Below are 19,587 nucleotides of genomic sequence, written 5' to 3'. Positions count from 1 at the left end.
GTCTCCGAGCCAGCCCGGACTTACCGGCTCTCTGGGATGTCGTAGATGCTGAACAGATGGGCAAAGACCTTCACACAGAACAATACTTCTGTTATTCAGCTAGGGTATGTGGGATAAACTCGTACAGGCCCTTTTAGTCCCAGACAGTTTAGCTCGAGGTAAGAAGACAAAGGTTGTAAAATAGAGATAGTCTCCATCTGGTCATGCAAGAGGATTCCTAATTTTGAACCACTGTTAAAATGTTGCGCAATTCTTTTTAGCATAGGGTTTATTAAGCTACTTCATTGCCTCTGTTTCGTTCATTTTTATAGTTAAAACTACAAAAAACACAGAGGTCCGCTGCACTCCAAATGTGCATTATTTTTACTAGGTATTTTAAAGAAAGAAAGTTCATTAAGGGTGATCAGGATGGTGTCCCTGCTGTCCAGGAGGGACAAGGATTGAACAAGCAAAAAAGACCTTGTGAGCACAAGGTGGATAACCTGAGCACTCCTGTGTGCTGAAAAAAGCAATTGTCTTGTACTTGAAGATGTAATAGAAAGTTTTATTCACTTTATATCATCTTGTGAACAGTTCAATTCAAAGGCTCTCCATGTAGTGGAATAACATGTTTCACACAGAGGTATTTGAACAATTCCAAAAAGTAAATTCAAATCATGGAGTAATCATTGTAATCTAAATCCCATAGGTAATCCAAGTCCCCGATGCATTTCGAGCAGCGAGCTCTTCGTCAGGGGGTTTAGGGTCATGCTTTCATTCCCCATGCCTCTTTCTATTTCCATTTCTTTCGCTTCTCGGTACACAGTCAGTTTTCCTTCTTCACTCGCGGTTTTCATTATACGCATGCGCCGCACGCCTCTCTAGTACACTTCCGGATCTCCCGATGGCGGTTACCGGCAGATTCTATTCCTGATGGTCCGTGATCCACACAATTTTGGTGAGTCACGGTTACGCTTTATCCCACTTGTACTCAGTTTGCATGCCTAGCACTTTTGTCTTGCATATCCGTCACCATGGATTTTCGGTCACACGCTTGTGCCCGCCACAGGGTCCACGCTCGAATTCGACTATACTCTTTGCGAGCCCCGCACGGAGTTTGGTCACTCACATTTATCTCTTTTCTTGCACCACGGACGGACATCTCGCATGTTCCTATTTTCCATTCAGTTCACCATCGAAGGTCTCTCCCCTGAGGCGGAAAGCCGGGGGTTCACTGTTACGCGTTTTAAAAGTGCGCATTATTCTTTTATTTCACTGTTCATTTAAAACTTATGTGCTAATTTTAATCAGAACCTGCCTGGTTTAAACGCCGCTTCATTCACTGCTCTTAGCGCTGCAGTCTACTTGCTGACGCCGGGAGGACAGGTGGAGCAGGCGCCATATTGGGGGTAAGAAAGGTGGCGTACCAGTAGCTGGCCGCCTCCCACCCTCATTAACACCGGATAAAAAAGGATGGTCATCTCGTCCGCGCAGCGGGCGGGCGCGCCGGCGGCGCGCCAAAGGCAAGCCCGTCTGCGCCCGTCCGCGCCGGATCCGCGCCCAGCTCCATACCCTGTGTCTGGCATTGCAGAGAGGATTATATACACTCCAGGCGAGATTTTGCAGCTGAAGCCAGTATCTAAGGTGGCCTGTCCACAACATAACCCGGAAACTATCAGCGAAATTAATAGTAGATGCCCCAACTGTAAGTTGTTTATCCCGTCGATTACATCTAAAGTGAGGACTTTAAACACTCATAAGACCAAACCCACGAAAGGTATCATTTCACTTATTAACGCCCGATCTCTTGCCAGCCACAGGCAGGAGATAGCAGATTTAATTTTAGATATGGAAATAGACATTCTTTTCATAACAGAGACATGGATGGATGAAGCATCCGGCCCTGATCTATTGGTGGCAGTACCGCAGAACTACACGGCACATCGGTTAGATAGACAAGTGAAAAAAGGAGGAGGTTTAGCAATTATCTCTCGGAATACTTTTCCGGTTAGAATGTTCCCCATACCGTCACTGACATATGAAGCTTTACACTTCACTATACAGCTGTCTCCTAAATATAATCTTAAAGGAGTTCTTATCTACAGACCTCCGGGCACACGATCTGACTTCCTGTCTTCCTTTATGTCTCTCTTAGAACCATTGGCAATTAATGATACCTTTATAGCCTTGGGAGACCTAAACTTTCATCTAGATAAACTGGAGGATCCGGAAACGGTATCACTATTGGCCGACTGTGAATCGCTGGGTTTAACTCAGCTCATTACTGTACCCACACACGAGGCCGGACACATTTTGGACGGCCTTTTCTCCAATATTAAGGAGTTAGTAATTCAAGATGTACTACCCCTTACGTGGTCTGATCATTATGCAATTGTATTTCATGTTCCCATATCCAGGCCCCTAGTACAAGAAAAAAAAAACCCTGAAAACAGGAGTCATTTAGAGTCTGGAAGGACATTGATTATGAGATTTTCAGAAACTCACTGATTAAAACATGTTGCGTTATATCGGAAGACCCAAGCACTGCAGTGGATCAGTATTGCACCTGGTTGGATAATGCGGTGGAAGCCCATGTCCCTTTTAAAACTATCTCAAACAGGAAGGTGCCCTCAGCCCTGTGATTCTCAGAAGCCTTAAGAAAGCAAAAGCAGGTCTGTAGGAACCAAGAAAGAAAGTGGCGAAAGACCTATGATAGCGAAAGCAAAGTTAAATATAAAGAAACACTAGTGGTCTATAAAAGAATGATTCGGGAAGGAAAAAAGAACTATTTTGAGTAGCAAATTGAAAATTCTAAAAACTCATCAAGACAACTATATGAGGTGGTAAAAACACTGGCGGGGAAATCGGAAGACCTGGGACCTCTTTCGCAGGAATTCTGCGATGCCCTGGCTAACTTTTTCTTCTCTAAAGTACACGACATTTACGCTGAGTTTTCAGCAATAAAACTGAACTGTACTGCATTAGTTAAAACTCGTACATGTTCATTCTCCAAATATAAAGAGATACAAGAGGAGGAGACAGCTGATTTCATCAGGCTGATAAAAACCGGCTCAGCCTTAGACCCATGTCCCCCTAAAATCTTTCCCCCAATAACTGATCTTATTAGTGAAGTTACAACACAAATCTGTAACAAGATGTTTACAACAGGGGTCTTTCCGGACAGATTAAAAATACTCTATTGAAACTTCTTCTCAAAAAATCTGGTCTTGAGAATACAATGCTAAAAAATTACAGACCCATTGCTAGCCTGCTGTTCTTGGCTAAAGTAGCTGAGAAAGCAATGAATAAACAACTGTCCCAATACATCGAACAAAACATCCTACTTGACGATTCACAGTTTGGGTTTCGTAAAATGCATGGGACAGAGACTGCACTCATCAAGGTCGCGGATGACATTAGGACCATTAGGGACCAAGGAGGGACCACGTTACTGGTCCTGCTGGATTTATCTGCGGCCTTCGACACGGTCAATCACTCCATCCTGATTGACTGTGTCGAAGAACTGGGAGTCCATTCCATGGCTAGGGCCTTGCTTGCCTCTTTTCTGTCAGGCAGAGCACAGGCAGTAACACTAGGACCCTTTAAATCTATGGATCTTGCTCTTCCATGTGGCGTTCCTCAAGGCTCATCCCTAAGTCCGACACTTTTTAACATCTATGTGTCGGACTTAGCTAGGGTTATTAAAACCTACCGGATGAGCCTCACCACATATGCCGATGACACCCAGATGGTGTTGGCCATCAAGAATGATGGGGAAGAGGTGGCAGCACGATTTCAGGAGGGCATGTTGGCAATTAAGGAGTGGATGGCAGGAAACTGCTTACGACTCAACTCCGAGAAGACCGAGGTAATCATCTTCGGAAAATTATCTCCTCTGTGGTCTTCCGTCTGGTGGCCTTCGTCATTAGGACCCTTACCGACTCCGGTTCATAAGGTTAGAAACCTAGGAATAATCTTTGATGAAAAGCTGAATTTCACCTATCATGCTAACCAGATAGCATCGGCGGCCTTTCATAAACTCAGAATACGCAGAAAAATCCTACCATTTCTTCCAGAGGATGCGAGGAAAACGGTGGTCAGTTCCCTGATATTATCATCATTGGACTACTGCAACGGTTTATTCGTGAATGCTCAATCTAAGGTGGCGGCCAAATTACAACTTATTCAGAATGCAGCAGCAAGGCTGCTGTCAGGCACCCCTAAATCTAAATCTGTAAAGCATGTAATAAGGAGCTACCACTGGCTCACAGTAAGAAACCGGATTAAATTCAAAGTCCTATGCCTTACCTTTGAAGCCCTGCAAGGTCTTGGCCCGGTGTTTCTCAGACAGAAGCTTACCTTATATCAACCCAAGAGATCACTTAGATCCGAACATCTGTACCAACTAACAGTGGCACGTACTAGGACGGTCACTTGGGGAGATAGATGTTTTACAAACACAGCGGCCAAACTCTGGAACACTCTGCCGATGATGATAAGGTCGACATCGTCACTGTGGCAATTCAGAAAGTTCTTGAAGACCTGGTTGTTCGACCAATGATTTCTTCCTCACCACGCTACTTTTAAACCTGACAATGTTTTTACTGAGACTATAAGATGAGTCATAGCGCCAAGACACCTACGGGTATACGCAGCGCTCTATAAATCGTAAAAATAAATAAATAAATATTTTGATTCACCACCTTATTATTTTAGGTCACTCTGTTTTTTGTAACATTCTATGGCACTCCATTTTATAGTATCACTCACTAGTAGTTCTCGGCGTCTCCGCATGGTTGTTTCACCCCTCGGCATTAATTTGGGAGAATTTCAGACTTTGATACATTATTCCCCAGAAACACTCGGCTCCTGACTGACCCCCTTCTTCCTTTACATTTCACAGCATGACCCTAAACCCCCTGACGAAGAGCTCGCTGCTCGAAATGCATCGGGGACTTGGATTACCTATGGGATTTGGATTACAATGATTACTTCATGATTTGAATTTACTTTTTGGAATTGTTCGAATACCTCTGTGTGAAACATGTTATTCCACTACATGGAGAGCCTTTGAATTGAACTGTTCACAAGATGATATAAAGTGAATAAAACTTTCTATTACATCTTCAATTACAAGACAATTACTTTTTTCAGCACACAGGAGTGCTCAGGTTATCCACCTTGTGCTCACAAGGTCTTTTTTGCTTGTATAGTTAAAACTAAACACATTTTATGCAGTAGCAAAGGACATTCATTTTAATAAAATCATGAGCATATCATTAGTTTACATTCTTGAGTATCTATTTAGGGTAAAGAGAAATTCTGATTCTAGTAACCACAAACTATCATGTTAAGGCTCATAGGATTAATTATTACCTATTCTGCACCATCTTCATCTTAAGGTGGTGAGTGGGCTACAGTTTACCGGATTCTTGGCTCTAGCTAGTAAGTTGACAATGGGTCTTAGCTTACAGAGGGTTTAGAAATCCTAAATTCTCTTATACAGTGATTTCCACTATACAAATAAGCTCTTTGTAGTCCAGCCCACGCATGGGGACCCCTTAGCACTTCAATATATATCCTCCCTCTCAGACGCTCCCTTTCATCTGAGCTGGTCTGGACACAGTGCAGTTTCGGGCCTATTCTCCTGAGCAGTGAGTCGGGGATATTCAGGCTATGATACAGATGTTTTAGCTTCTATTCCGGATTTCGGTGAGAATTACCCTGAGGCTGCTAGGCCTCATGGCCTCCTGCATCCTGCTGGTGGATCATGCCAGATGGCATATGCAGGCTCTGCAGTGGGACCTGAAGTTCCAGTGGGCTCCGCATTAGCGGAATCTTTCAGACTACGTCCAGATCCTGGAGGGGTCTGCGCAACCACTGCAGTGGTGGGTCACGAGCCACCCTTTGCTCAGAGGCAGATCCCTCTCCCTTCCCCAACCAGACCTCACAGTGGAGACAGATGTGTCACTCCTGGGATTGGGGGGGGGGGCATCTGGGAGAGGCAGAGATCAGAGGCATCTGGTCTCCGGGCTCCATATCAACCTGTTGGAGCTCTGGGCGATTCATCTGGCACGGAAGTCATTCCTTCCCTCTCCCACCACCATGTGGTACTACAACAAACAGGGAGGGGTAGGGTTGTGAACCCTATGTCAAGAGGCACTTTGCCTTTGGACATGGCTGGAACATCTGGGTATAACCCTGGTGGTTCAACACCTGGTAGGTTCCTTGAACTCCAGGGTGGACAAACTCAGCCGCCGGTGCATGATGGATCACAAATGGCGTTTTCACTCGGAGGTTGTGCAAGGTCTCTTTCAGCAGTGGGAAGAACCTTGGTTAGATCTGTTTGCCACCGAAGAGAACACGCAATATCAGCAGTTCTGCGCATTGAAGTTTCCAAGGCGGCACTCGCTCTGTGGCGCCTTGCGTCGCGAGTGGAGTTGCGGCCTCCTGTACGCTTTTCCGCCTGTACCACTTCTACCCAGAGTGCTGAAGAAGATACAGTGTGACCGTGCCCAAGTAATTCTTGTGGCCTTAGACTGGGCACAAAGAGTCTGGTACCCCAAGCACTTGAGTATGACCATCGATTCTCCAATAAGTCTGCCTCTTTGGGAAGATCTTCTGTCGCAGCCACAAGAGACGGTCCTCCACCTGAACCTGTCCAGCCTCCACCTCCTTGCGTGGAGATTGACGACAATTGAAAGCTTTCAACCTTTCTCCTGACGTCTATGTCATCTTGGCAGCAGGCGCGCTCCACTTAAACAGTATAAACCTGTAGATGGAACACATTTTGGCATGGTGCACAGCTAAGGTTGTGGATCCCCATTCTGCCCCTCTTTCAGAGGTTATCCTCTTCATTCTTTCTTTGGCCCTGCGGGGCTCTGCTCTAGGTACTCTTAAAGGCTATCTTTCAGCATTTCTTTGCCTAACTGATCAGCCTTTTCTTTTCAAGTCCCCTATTGTTAACAGATTTCTGAAGGGCATTACTCATCTCTTTCCTCCTCCTCCTTTCATAATGCCCCAATGGAACTTGAATCTTGTCCTCACTTAACTTGTGTGTGCCCCCTCTGAGCCCCTACATCATTGAGCTGTTCGTCTCCTTACTTTAAAGACTGCTTTCTTGCTTGCCACCACCTCTGCTCGCAGGGTGAGTGAGCTTCAAGCCTCATCTTGCAGACCTCCCTTTCTTGCTGTCCATCCAGACAAAGTAGTCCCCCGTACTAGGCCCTCCTTTCTTCCCAAAGTGGTTACCTCTTTCCAAATAGGTCAGACTTTCGGATTGCCCACCTTCTTCCCGCCTCCACATCCTTTCAAAGAGGACGAGAGACTCCACCATCTGGACCGAAAATGTGCGCTGTCTTTCTACCTTGACTGCACTAAAATCTTCCGGTGGCTGATCAACTCTTCTTGGGTTATGTGGACGCTAAGAAACGTACCATCTCTCGATGGGTTGTCTTATTCATGAAGATCTGTTACACTTCAGTGCAAAATGAAACCCTAGTAGGACTGTGCACCCACTTTACCAGGGCGATGGCAGGCACTACTGCTTGGGGACGTGGAGTTACGTTGGTTGACATTCTCCAGGCAGCCATGTGGGCATCCCTGCACACGTTCACAAAACAATACTGCTTGGACAGCCAAGTCCGGAGAGACGTTTTTTCTGCCATTCGGTCCTCCAGGACTTCCTGGTGTGAACTTAGTTCGCAGACCCACCCCCGGGGTTGTGATTGCTGGGGTACCTATACTAAGGTAAGGAATCTATAACTGCGATCTCTTTCAGATGAACACATTACTTCCCTTCGGTAACAATGTATCTGTAAGAGACATGTGTAGTTATAGATTTCTTACTGCCCCACCCATCCTCCCCGTTCTGCGAACTGACTTCTAGGGATGGGGACAACCTTGCAGGGCCTAATTATGTGCACCAGTGTTCCGTGTCTTACATGGCTCTACGCTTCTGGCGTGGAAAATCGTGTCCAAACTGACGTCAGTGCGCAGGAGCGGCTTGTAAGTAGTCACCGTGACGTCATCCCGGCCACCACAACGCCGACCGACTCAACCTAACGACGCGCAAGAATACTGCTAAGAAAATATTCCTCCTTATCCAGTCTGATACCTGGGGTTAATTCTAAGGTAAGGAATCTATAGCTACTAATGTCTTTCACAGATTCATCATTACCGAAGGTAAGTAACGTGTTGTTCTGTTTTTGTGCAGTTATTGAGATGAGCTGTTTGCATGGTGCACATTTATATTTTTCGTTCATTATGACTTTGTTTATTATAGATGTCTTAGTATGTCTGATTTCGATGGACATACAGATGTTTGGACCTGATGCACTTACTGCAGTAAAGTTAATTGAACATCAAAGCTCCACAAATCAAGTTCTTTCTGAAATTAGGCCACAAGCAGTGGAACAGATTCCTGCCGCTGTCCATCCTCCACCTGTTCCTGGTAAGTAAATCGGCCTGCACTGTATTGCGAAAGTCTCCAGTTATCCATCTCAAATTTATTTTTCTGTTTCATCTTTGTTTGGTTCCTACAACCACTTGACTGTTTAGCCTTTTCTGCCTAGAATGTTGAACCGTTTTATGACATTTAGACCAGGTAGCCGTTAAGCCTTTATATCTTTTCTTCCCACAAACGTATCTAGGGAAAATATGCACCCTTGCAGGCCAGGCATTCTGATTTTTTTTAAAGAAGCCGCAGAAAATATGGCAGGTTTTTTTTTTAAAAGAAAGAAAAGCGCTGTTAAAGAAACTTTGTGTTTTTTTCTTTAAAAAAAGAAAACAAACGCATCAACAACAAAATTATGCTACAACCATCCTCCTCCAGCTTTATGAAATGGGCAAAAAGAAAAAACTATTTTTTGCTGCAATTTTTGCCCTTTAGTAGATAATGGTCAATATTACTATTTTTTGTAGTTTCTAAATGTGTAATCTGTGGGAGAAGAAACGTGTGAAACCCTTGAATAAACACAGAATGCTATGCATTTCAGACAACTAGAGGACATTCTAACTTAAGCAATGTGTCATTTGTTTAAGTTGTTCAATGTTTTCCCACCTCATAGTATTTACAAACCAGTGCTCTTGAAAGGCAGTAAGTGAAAAGAGCAATAGTGTTTTCATCAGAAAAATTTTGTATGAATGGCTCATTACGTCCTCTCCCGGTCACAAAGATTTAAAGCTCTTGTACTATGCCCAAAAGCCTACAGAACTGAAAGCTAATAGTCACGCTGTTTACAGGGAGTTGTTATTGTGCAGTGATTATATATATATTGACAATAAATAATAAAGTGAATACAGGTGTCATATCAGTAGAATCATTTTTTAAAGTACCCAAAGTTCTGAGTTTAGCTGTGGGTGTCATTCGTCTGTCTCTAAATTTTGGGATATCTTTGGTGCCAAGAAATTGTGAGTAATAATTTTCAAAAACTCTTTACTGTGAGCACTCACCTGTTTAACAGTACTGCATGATCATTCTTCTCCCTATAAAAATGATACCCCAGAATGGCCTACCTACCACACACACAAAATAGACCCTTCATGGGGGAGTGTGAAATGAGGAAAATTTGAAGACATTTACAATGGTGGGTTGCTGCACCAGGTGGGCACAACTTTGGCTGTACCAGGAATGTCTCGAAATCCAAACCATTTTATAAAACTAGGTACATAGTGCAATCTTGGAAAAAGTATTGCTTGCATCAATCAATCAATTTCCCTCACCAACAATATTTTGAAAATGTCAAATTGTTGTCGAATCTACCTTGTAGAATTGTCACTATAAAGATTTGAGTAGCTCTTCTTTCTAGGGAATCTGAAAACCTATTTCAGTATAAATACATGTTTGCATAGTTGAATCTTCAGAATAACCCACTATATTTGTGGACCCAGGGGCACTTTTCATAGATCTATTAGCCATTATATAACAGAGGATGTCAGTGTCCATATGAGCAACAGCACTCCCTAGTAGCCTACTGCAGACTACATTGTTTCCTGGCTATAAACTGATGGATTCCACATAGGCAGTTTTAAGAACTGCATTGTAGTTTCTGATGTGCAAGAAAGGGTCAAAGTATATAAGAAGGAAACCAAATGCAACCTGCTAGGTTTACATTTGTTTCAAATGAGTTTTTATTTTATTTTGTTATTTTAATGCAACATAAGCTAGAAATGCCATATGCCACCAGCTGCAGACTTGCTGTGCTGCCTAACAGAAAGTTACATAACAACCAAACCTTCCCCAACCCTTCCCCAACCTTGGTACTCCCTCCGATATAGTGTGCCAAAGCTGTGTGTAGCTCCCTTGTGTCTCTCCCCGGTTTGTCTTCAACCTTACCTTGTCACATTGTTGTGTCACCTTAGGCGCCGTAGGCATCTGACATGTCAGTTTGTAAAATTCAGCAGAGTACAGTGATATTTATAGTTGCCAACGTTCTTGATTGGTGTCTAGTTGATAAATAAGTGTAAGGGTCAGATTCTCCATACCCAGCATACGCCATATCCTATATAGCCATACCGTGTGTGCGTCAGGAGTTTCTCTGTTCTCCAGTGAGAGAGGAAGGTTTGGAATGCTGCTCCTAAGGCCAGGCCAATGCATTGCCCCTTAAGTAGTTTGAGTGGAAAGGTCAGTGGGTTGGGGAAACCTTGGATAATGTGTGCTGGAACTGGAGGCAATTGTGTGTCTACGCATGTTCAACATCGGCCAAGACTGCGTCTCGGGTACCCTGTGAGCTTTGGACAATCCCAGATAAGGGGGAAAAATGTTGTGGGAGCCCGACAGCCCCTCCACCAGTCTGTGTTACAGCTAGGGTTGCCTCGGAAGTCTACCAGTAGTTAGATACCAGTAAGTTGCAATTTTAACAGTGGCTTCTATGCTTGTAGTAAATGTGATATGCCTCAACCTATAGTAGCTCTAGTCACATTCCTTATGTATCCAAGTCCACCCCAGCTCAAGTTCCAATCTTTTCTGCCCCATAGTTTTCTCCTGTGTATGTGAGTGCAACAGTAGAGCATATAATTTAGTGATGATGGATCGATCGCTGTCCTTGGACAGTAGCCACTTTTAACAGTGTGAGTGGGCCTTGCGCCCCCCTCCGAATTTCCCGATTGGTGACCCAGTGACGAACTTGCATGTATCGCAGCCACTATGACTCTGCTAGCCCATAGTCTGTTTTGAGCTGTTCAAAGGGAATAGATCTGGTACAGTCAAACGTACCCTACTGAGCGGCAGTCAGCTGTCCGCTAGGCAACAAAAAATGGTACGATGGAGACCGAGCGGGGGGAAGTGGGGATTTACTCTGTGTTACCTAAAATAGATCTCAGTGGTGATGGGAATGAGGCCAGGCCTTTTCGGGTGGCTACCCGGTCTCACACCCCAAAACTGGCTCTGGTAACGGGTGAGGAGTACAGGCCCTAGACCTTGCGCTGCCTTCTCAAAAAGGGGGTATTCCAGAGGTGGTGGTCCGCTATCTCCCTGTCCAAAAAAACATCAATGCTTTTTGGACTCCTGACGGTCCACTCCAACAGCAAGCAGAGTTGTGCTTCAACCATTGACATATCCTCCCCCCCCCCCCCCCCCCTTCCCCGTACGTGGCCTCCATTCTCCCCAAACAAAGCGGTTGATTTCACTCTGTAAACTTGTAGCTTGTCAACTGGGGACACCAGATGAAGGGCTTGCAATAGAAATAGAGCCCTCTGCAGCATGGTAATTTTTAGTGCTGCCACCCTTCTGAGCGATGACAGCTGATAGTGTTTCCATTGAGCGAGGTCTGTACAGATCTGTCTAAATAGGGCTTGGTGTCTGATGGCTACGGTATTGTGCACTGTGGTGGGAATCTGGGTACCAAAGTAGGACATATAGGGGTGACAACCCTCTTGAACTGGTATTGGGTAGCTAGTTGTGTCTTCACAATTGGTGTAACCGAGATTTGAGAGCCTGTGATTTCTGAAGGGTATTATGAAGAAGCATTAACAAAGAGTTGTCCATATCTGCTGGTAGTAGCCAGATAAGTCCCAAGGGTGCATCAGGTGTGGAGTCAACAAAGGCTGTCTCCGTTTTACAAGGAAAAGTCACCCGCCTCCCACCAACTCTGCTCCAAGAGCCAGATAGTGCCTCATCGCAATGGCAAGGAAGCCATGTTAGCTCAGGCCCGGAAGAGTGTCTGGTTGATTCGTCTCTCTCCAGGTCGTTCGCAAGGTTGTCTGACTTCCTGTCTTTTCAAGGCCATAGAAACAGGTTCTGGGCACAGGCCCGAGGCAGGATTGCCACTCTTTCCCATCAATTGCGCTGTCGCTCTTTACGTTTGCTAGGTCTGCCTGGTAAGCGCGTTCTCTTCCGCTGGGTTATTCAGGAGGCACCAGGTATCCGTTAAGGAATTAAGTTGATGGAGCTTTTCATCCTAGCGGAAAATGAAGCGAATGGGTACCCCGAATTGCAAGCTATCTCCTTGCTTCTGAGGAAGGCCGTAAAGGGTCACAAGTCTGTTTCTGAAGTGTCACAGCCGCTAACTCTTGGTATAATGGCAGTCTGTGGCCTTGGAACTGTGTGGGGGTGTGCATCTCTTGTGTATGTAAAATGTCTTTCTTTAGTTGAAAGGCAAGGATGTCCGGCGGTGGCTTCCATCTGCCAGAGGGAGGCCCACCTTATTAACCCTGCCCAATTGCATCTCCATGTCTGCTTTTGAGTCCATTACCTGTAGGAAGAGGACCGTCACATAGTCCATGATGTCTGTGCACTCAGCCTTAAGTGGTGCCAAGCAAGTGTGGATGTTGTTCCTGTTTTCGAGATCTTTGGTGTAGGCTTGTAGGGCAATCTGATGATCTCTCAATCGTAGAAGTTCCTGCTGTATGTGTTCAGTCTTCTCATTCTGTCCAGACTCCTGATCCCCGAGAATGGACACCGGCATCCAAGTCCACTAGGTCTCGTTCAACCCCCTTGAGTTCCAGTTTTACTGCTCGAACAGCTTCACGTAAGGATGCAAAGAGCGATTCCATAAAGTATCACGTCAATGGGGCGGCCTCTTCTCCTCCTTCAGGCACTGGGGCTTATCTCTGCGTTTGTGCACCCTCCATGGCTGGAGTTCCAGCCAACTGTGTAAGCATGTCTTTGAGCGAGCGTTCTTTCTTCCCTCTAGCTGATGACATGGCAGTTTCCTATATAATGTCTGCTGTATGCAGCCTGCAAGTGTCCGCGTTTACTTACTGGAATTCTTAGAATCCAGTACTGTGTTCATGCAACTCCTGTGCAGGCTTGTTACATGTCCCAAGGTGTCACTCTACCCATCAACAGGACTCGGCTCTTGTGCCGATGGCTGCGGGCACCCGGCCGGACCCCCTCGGCTACTATGGGGCAGAGTAGTCCCTCTGTGGTTTAGAAGGCAAAGAGTCTTGTCAGCCTCCTTATGTCCAGGGGATCTGCTGGTGTTCGGTTGACTAACCGTCGGTAGATTTCACAGACCGTCCGTTATTTTGGCATGTTGTCCGTCGTCATTCCTTTTACGGACACAATTTGTCTGTAATTTTGGGGATTGCACCAAGCTGTGCTGTTTCTCTGGAGAAGCCCTAATTAAAGCTTGCACTTCTCAAACTGTAGAGGTTGTGGCAGCACCACCCCGACTTTACACAGACTGAGGACTGGCCTATTGTCATTCTGACTTCGGCTGATTGTCTCGTACACAATGACAATGGGCCCTTGGGTAGTTGCAGTAGGGGATGTGCCTTCTCCCACCTTTGTCTAGGGCATGGCATTAGGCGTTTGTCGAACCGCCATGCTGGAGGCATCAGCAAGAATTCTAATGAATGTAGACCAATCTTGTCATGCACTATTGAGAGTTATAAGGTGAAGGTTTTTGATTCATCTCTGTTTACGTTGAAGTAATTTCCTACCACCATTTAAAACACGTTTCATGTTATTGGTCATCCAATAGAAAAACCTTACTACTTCGTTCAATATTTAAAAAAATCCCATCTAGATGTGCGCTATGCAGTGGACCCTTGCTTCCTGTCCTGAATTTTAACCCTTTGTCATGAATTTTTACACTCACTGTCCTGAATTAGTACCCATGCCAGTTGGTCTCCCCAACTGGTCTTGGTGTCGGTCAAGGAGGTATGCACTCGTGCATTATAGTGCCTGCCTCCTGGGCGTGGTCAAATACATTAGCTTTCTGACTGAGTATTTGACCACGCCCAGGAGGCAGGCACTATAATGCACGAGTGCATACCGCATCAGCATTTTGAGCAGAAGCCATTGAAGAAGGGATAGACTCCCGAAACCGGTCTGGCTTACATGAACTGAAGGTGGCTGTCTTCCCTGCGTCTCCTGTTTGCAGCTGCTCCTTAAAGAAATGGATTTAAATTTCAATCCTAAGGCTTCTTCCACCGAGGGCTAAACTTTTCGTTGGTATATGTGTATATATATATATATATATATCGTAAATAAACAAGATCATCCTGCCTGAAAACGTGGGGTCTGCCTTCTTCTTTCGCCGCGCTGCGCTGTTGGCGTGGAGGTTCGAGGATTGTGCTACATATATATATATATATATATGTATACACACACACCTTGTAACAATACATCAGTAAGATTATGTGATATAAAATGTGCAATCGTAGGATGGAGGGATAGAAGGGAAAGCTCACCTGTCATTGGAAATGATTCCTAAGGACTGCTTGTCCTACTGCAGCTTCGCTCCTAATGAGTCTAGGCAGTAATGCTTTGTGAATGTATGGGCACTGCTCCATGTGGCCGCCCTACAAATGTCTTTTATAGGGGCTCCAGCGAAGAGAGCTGCTGAAGATGAAACTGATCTTGTGGAGTGAGCTCTTACGTGCCTCTCCAGCGGCTTTCCTGCCGCTTTGTGGCAATAATGAATTGCACTTGAAATCCAGCGTGAGATTCCTTGTTTTGAGAGAGGAAGTCCTTTCCTAGGTGCACTAAAAGCCACAAAAAGTTGAGATGATTTTCTAAAATCCTTTGTGCGTTCAAGGTAAAATTTTAGACCTCTCTGGACATCCAAGGAATGCAGAGACCGATCTGCAGGGGATGTAGGTCGCGGAAAGAATGACTTTAGAACCACTGGCTCTTTCAAATGGAAATCTGAAGGGACCTTTGGAATACATTTTGGATTGTTCCTTAAAATCACAGTGTCTTTTTTGAACCGTAGAAAGGGTTCTAGAATGGATAGAGCTTGTAATTCTCCTACTCTCCTAGCTGAAGTGAGGGCTAAAAATAGAGCTAATTTCCAAGAAAAAAAATTTAAGTCCACCCTATGGATTGGCTCAAACGGAGGTCTCATGAGATGAGCTAGAACCAGATTGAGATTCCAAGCCGGAGGTGGTGGAGGAAAAACCCTGAAAAGATCTTTCAGGAATTGTTTGGTAATTCTGGTTGACCAGAGAGAAGGACCGAAAGCTGATCTTCTGAACCTTGAAATAGCCGCCAGATGTACTTTGACAGAAGAATGAGAAGGACCTGATTTGGCCAGCGATAGAATGTAAGGCAGTATCTGATGAGGAGCTGAAGAGAATGGAAGGATGCGTTCCTGATGACACCACAGGCAGAAGTGCTTCCATTTAGCACGATAAGTTTTATTTGTACTTGGTGCACGTTCTTGACTTAATAACTCCCTACATTCCTGAGGGATATCTAGGCTGTGGAATTCTCTGTGCTCAGGAGCTAGGCCTTCAAATGAAGAGAGCCCGGATCTGGATGTACCACCTGTCCCTGGGACATTGTTAATAGAAGCCGTTGGTTTAGGGGAATTGGAGGAGAGGCGTAAACAAATGCGCCTAACCAAGACATGGAAAGAGCATTCCCCAGTGACCCTCGATGGTGACCCCTGCTTGCATAGAGTCGGCATTTCCTGTTTTCTGGAGTCACAAACAACCCTATTGTTGGAGTTCCCCAGCGTTGAAACACTTCCTCCAGAATGTCTTGATCCAATTCCCACTCGTGAAAGGTCGATTTCAGATGACTCAAGGTGTCTGCTGTTGTGTTGAGAGTGCCTGGTAGATGCTCTGCTGAAAGAATTACATTGTGGAGAATCGCTCATTCCCATATCTCCTGGGCCTCTTTCGAGAGCAGACAAGACCTCGTACCTCCCTGCTTGTTTATGTAATGTATGGCCGTTGTGTTGTTCGTCCTGACCAGCACTGTTGCGTCTTGAACCTTCGGGCTGAAAGCCTGCAAGGCTAGACGAACCGCTCTGAGTTCCAAGAGATTGATATGAAGAAAACGCTCTTCTGCGCTCCAGTGACTGCAGACTTGGAGGTCCTGTAAGACAGCGCCCCACCCTTCCATTGAGGCGTCTGTGGTTGGAATCAGAGGGGATGGAGGCATTTTGAAAGAGAGACCTTTTGAGATGTTCTCCTTGATAGCCCACCAACCAGCTGCTTTTCTAATGAGAGGAGTGACCCTTATCTTGTCCTCGAAAGAACCTTCCATCTGGCGCCATTGTATGTCCAGCTGTTCTTGCAAGGGACGCATTCGCAGTCTGCAATGCGGAACTAATGGTATGCAAGATGAGATCGATCCTAGGAAAGACTTGTATTGACGAACCATCAGGGATCGTCTCTTCCATAAATGGTTGGCAGAGAAGATTTGCCTTTTCTGTCTTTCTTCCGATGGAAAAGCCTTGCAGCTTCTTGTATCCAGAAGGGCACCCAGGACTTGACCCTTCTGGATGGAACACAGACTGATTTTTCCTTTTTGAGATTTAGACCCAGGTGATTTAAAAGTTGGATGCAACTTTTGACTGCCTTTGTCGTGGCTTGAGAAGATGGAGCTTTTATTAACCATTGTCTAGGTAAGGGAAAACTTCTAGCGATTGTTTCCTTAGGAATGCTGCTACCGGGGCCAACACCTTCGTGAATATCCCCGGCGCGGATCTGAGCCCGAACGGTAGTACTTTGAACTGAAAGTGGCTCTTGGCTACTGTGAAGCGTACATTTTTGCTGTGAGCTGGGTGGATCGGGACGTGGAAAATTGCGTCTTGGAGATCGAGGGTCGCCATGTAATTCCCTGGATTTAGAAGACGTAAGACGTCTTGAAGAGAGACCATTTGAAAAGAGTTTTATGAGATAGGTGTTGAGCTCCCTCAGTTCTAAGATTGGGCTCCACTTTTCCTCCGTCTTGTGAATGAGGAAAAACCTGGAATAGAACTCTTTTCCTCTTTGAGAGAGTGGCACTGGTTCTATCGCTCCTTTGTTGAGCAGATGACAAACTTTGAGACTGAGAAGATGCAGATGTTTTGACATGTGGCTCGAGGGCTTTGGGTTGCGGGAGGTTTTGGAATTCTAATGTGTGGCCAAATTGAACTATATTCAGGACCCACCGATCTGTTTATATGATCTTCCAGCAATCGAGAAAATGTGTAATCCTGCCCCTGAACGATGTCACAAGGGGTGAAGGACCAGTAGGGAGAGCCAGCAAGCCGCTATTGGTGTTTAATGGTATCTCTCACCTGATGTCCTTGTCTACCTCTGGAAGATGGGCGAGAGAAAGACGCTGATTGACTTTGCCGCTGAGAGTACGGAGACTTGAATGATTGAGAGGATTGTGAATAGGAGTAGCAGCGTTGCTGATAACATCCCCTATATGTAGAGAATCCTTTACCTCTTGCACCCCAGAAAGGTACTTTTCGATATTGAAGTGTGCCCAAAGATTTCGCTGTTTTGGTATCTTTTTTAATGTCTTGTTAAGCATCATCTACATGCTTGCCAAACAGCAAATCACCATCGTAGGTCAGATCCGGAATCTTATTCTGCACCTCCGGGCGAAACCAGGTACATCTCAGCCAACCTTGACGCCTCAGGACTGTGGAACCTGCTAAGGCCTGAAAAGCCGTTGTAGCAATGTCCATTGCACAATCTATAATCTCAGATGAAGATAGTTCACCTTCTTCCAGGATTTTTCTCGCTTCCGCCTTGGCACTCTCTGGAAGTTGATCAATGAAAGGAGAAAGATCGCCCCACATCTGGCGATCATATCGTCCCATAATCGCTTCTGCATTCGAGGCCCTAACAAGGAGGCTAGACATAGAGGAAAACCTCTTGCCTACATTGTCCAGGCGCCTGCCCTCTCTGTCTGGCGGCGCAGTCAGGGGTGCAGTTGGGTTTCTTGATTTTCTTTGGGCCGCCTGAGAAATAACTGAGTCCGGTTTAGGTTCCCCAATAAGACAGGCAGGACTGTCCTCCGGAGCTTTATATTTTTTCTCCAGCCACGGTAGAACCGGAGTTACAGTAGCTGGAGACTGCATTACCTTCTTGCCCTCATTCCAAACATGTTCTACAATGGGTATGGAACAAATAGATTTTTTGTATGGCTCTTTAAAATCATAGAGGAAACAGTCAGATTGTAACACAGGAACAGGTAGGCCAAATCTTTTAGATACCCTTTCCATCGGATTATGGAAACCTCCTATGTCCACTGGAGGCGAATCCACCGGGTCCGGAGATGGTGAAGCCGGATCTGGGATAACATAATCGTCCCATTCTGCGTCAGGATTTTGGATATGCTCCACATTCTGGTCCTCATCTGATGAATCATCATCATGAGGCACAGTAACCACATCATGCCCTTCTATCAAAGGCTGTTCTCCCTGCCTTTGAGAGGTTGATGCCACAGAAGCAGGAGGAGGTTGCTGAGGTTGTGGCTGGGGAGGTTGTATGGTTCCGGAGGTTTCTGATGGGAACCTTTTCTTGTAATCCAACAACATCAGCTGTAGGTCATTTATGAGTGAAGACGGCATGTCAACCATACCTTGTCCTTATGGTTCCTGATGTGTATCACGTGGAGTGAATTGAGTTTCTGAATGATGTTGATCCGGGTAATAGTCATCTGAATCAGAGTCCTGGTACTTCACCTGAAGTTGTGATGGACTATAAGCATCCCCATATGCACTCTTATTGGATCGTCGACAGTGGTGTCGACGAGGAAATCGTTGTCGCTGGAAGTGTTGTCGACAGTGGAGTAGCCATTGAAGGTGGGCTGATCGTCGATGGTACTGTCGACGAGGTCGACGTCAGGATCATCGTCGCTTAGTCATCGACGTCGTCGACACAATTGTCGGCGTCCTCACCATCGAGGTTGTTAGTCTCGTCGACGTAGGATTATCGTCGACGAAGGCATCGTCGGTGAAGCTCCCGCGACGGGCCCGTCGACAGAGCAGAAATCAAAATCAATTGAGTCTTTGATGTGGTAGTCGACGTACCTGAGGAGATTGTCGTTTCTCCTTTCGCCTCCTGAGGTGTACTTTAAGGTTTCTTTAAGAAATTTTCTTTTTCCAACGGCGAAGAGACAACAGAAAGGCCTTGGCTTGCCTTTTTTCCAGATGACACCTCAGGAAGAAGTCCCTCATTCTCCTTTGGATGGTGAGGAGATTTTTTGGGACTAAGCCTTTTAGACCTTTCAGAGGTCTTTTGAGAAACCTTAGCAGGAGGGTCGGCTGAAGTAGAAGGGGAAGACCTATCCCTTTTTGTACACCTCCTCGAAGATGTTGCTGTGCAAGAATCTTCACTATCACAAGACAGAACCTCCTTTCAAAACTTAATTTTCTGTAGTTAAGTCAGAAGTCTTCCATCACGTTCTCTCAGAGTTTTGGTCGAGAAGGT

General features: G+C 45.5%; 1 protein-coding gene across 2 annotated transcripts in view; it reads left to right on the top strand.

The window, feature by feature from the left end:
• ARID2 (AT-rich interaction domain 2) overlaps window positions 1-19,587 on the top strand; it is a 1,159,914-nt gene that overhangs the window by 592,739 nt on the left and 547,588 nt on the right. For both annotated transcript variants that reach the window (XM_086919090.1, XM_086919091.1), the window contains exon 11: window positions 8,264-8,431. In XM_086919090.1, coding sequence (XP_086775216.1) covers window positions 8,264-8,431 — 168 coding nt within the window. The remainder of the gene's footprint in view (window positions 1-8,263; window positions 8,432-19,587) is intronic.

This window comes from Lissotriton vulgaris, chromosome 1_1 (assembly GCF_964263255.1).
Source record: "Lissotriton vulgaris chromosome 1_1, aLisVul1.2, whole genome shotgun sequence".
NCBI lineage: Eukaryota > Metazoa > Chordata > Amphibia > Caudata > Salamandridae > Lissotriton > Lissotriton vulgaris.
The sequence above is the reverse complement of the archived record's forward strand: the minus strand, read 5'-3'. Positions and strand labels throughout refer to the sequence as shown.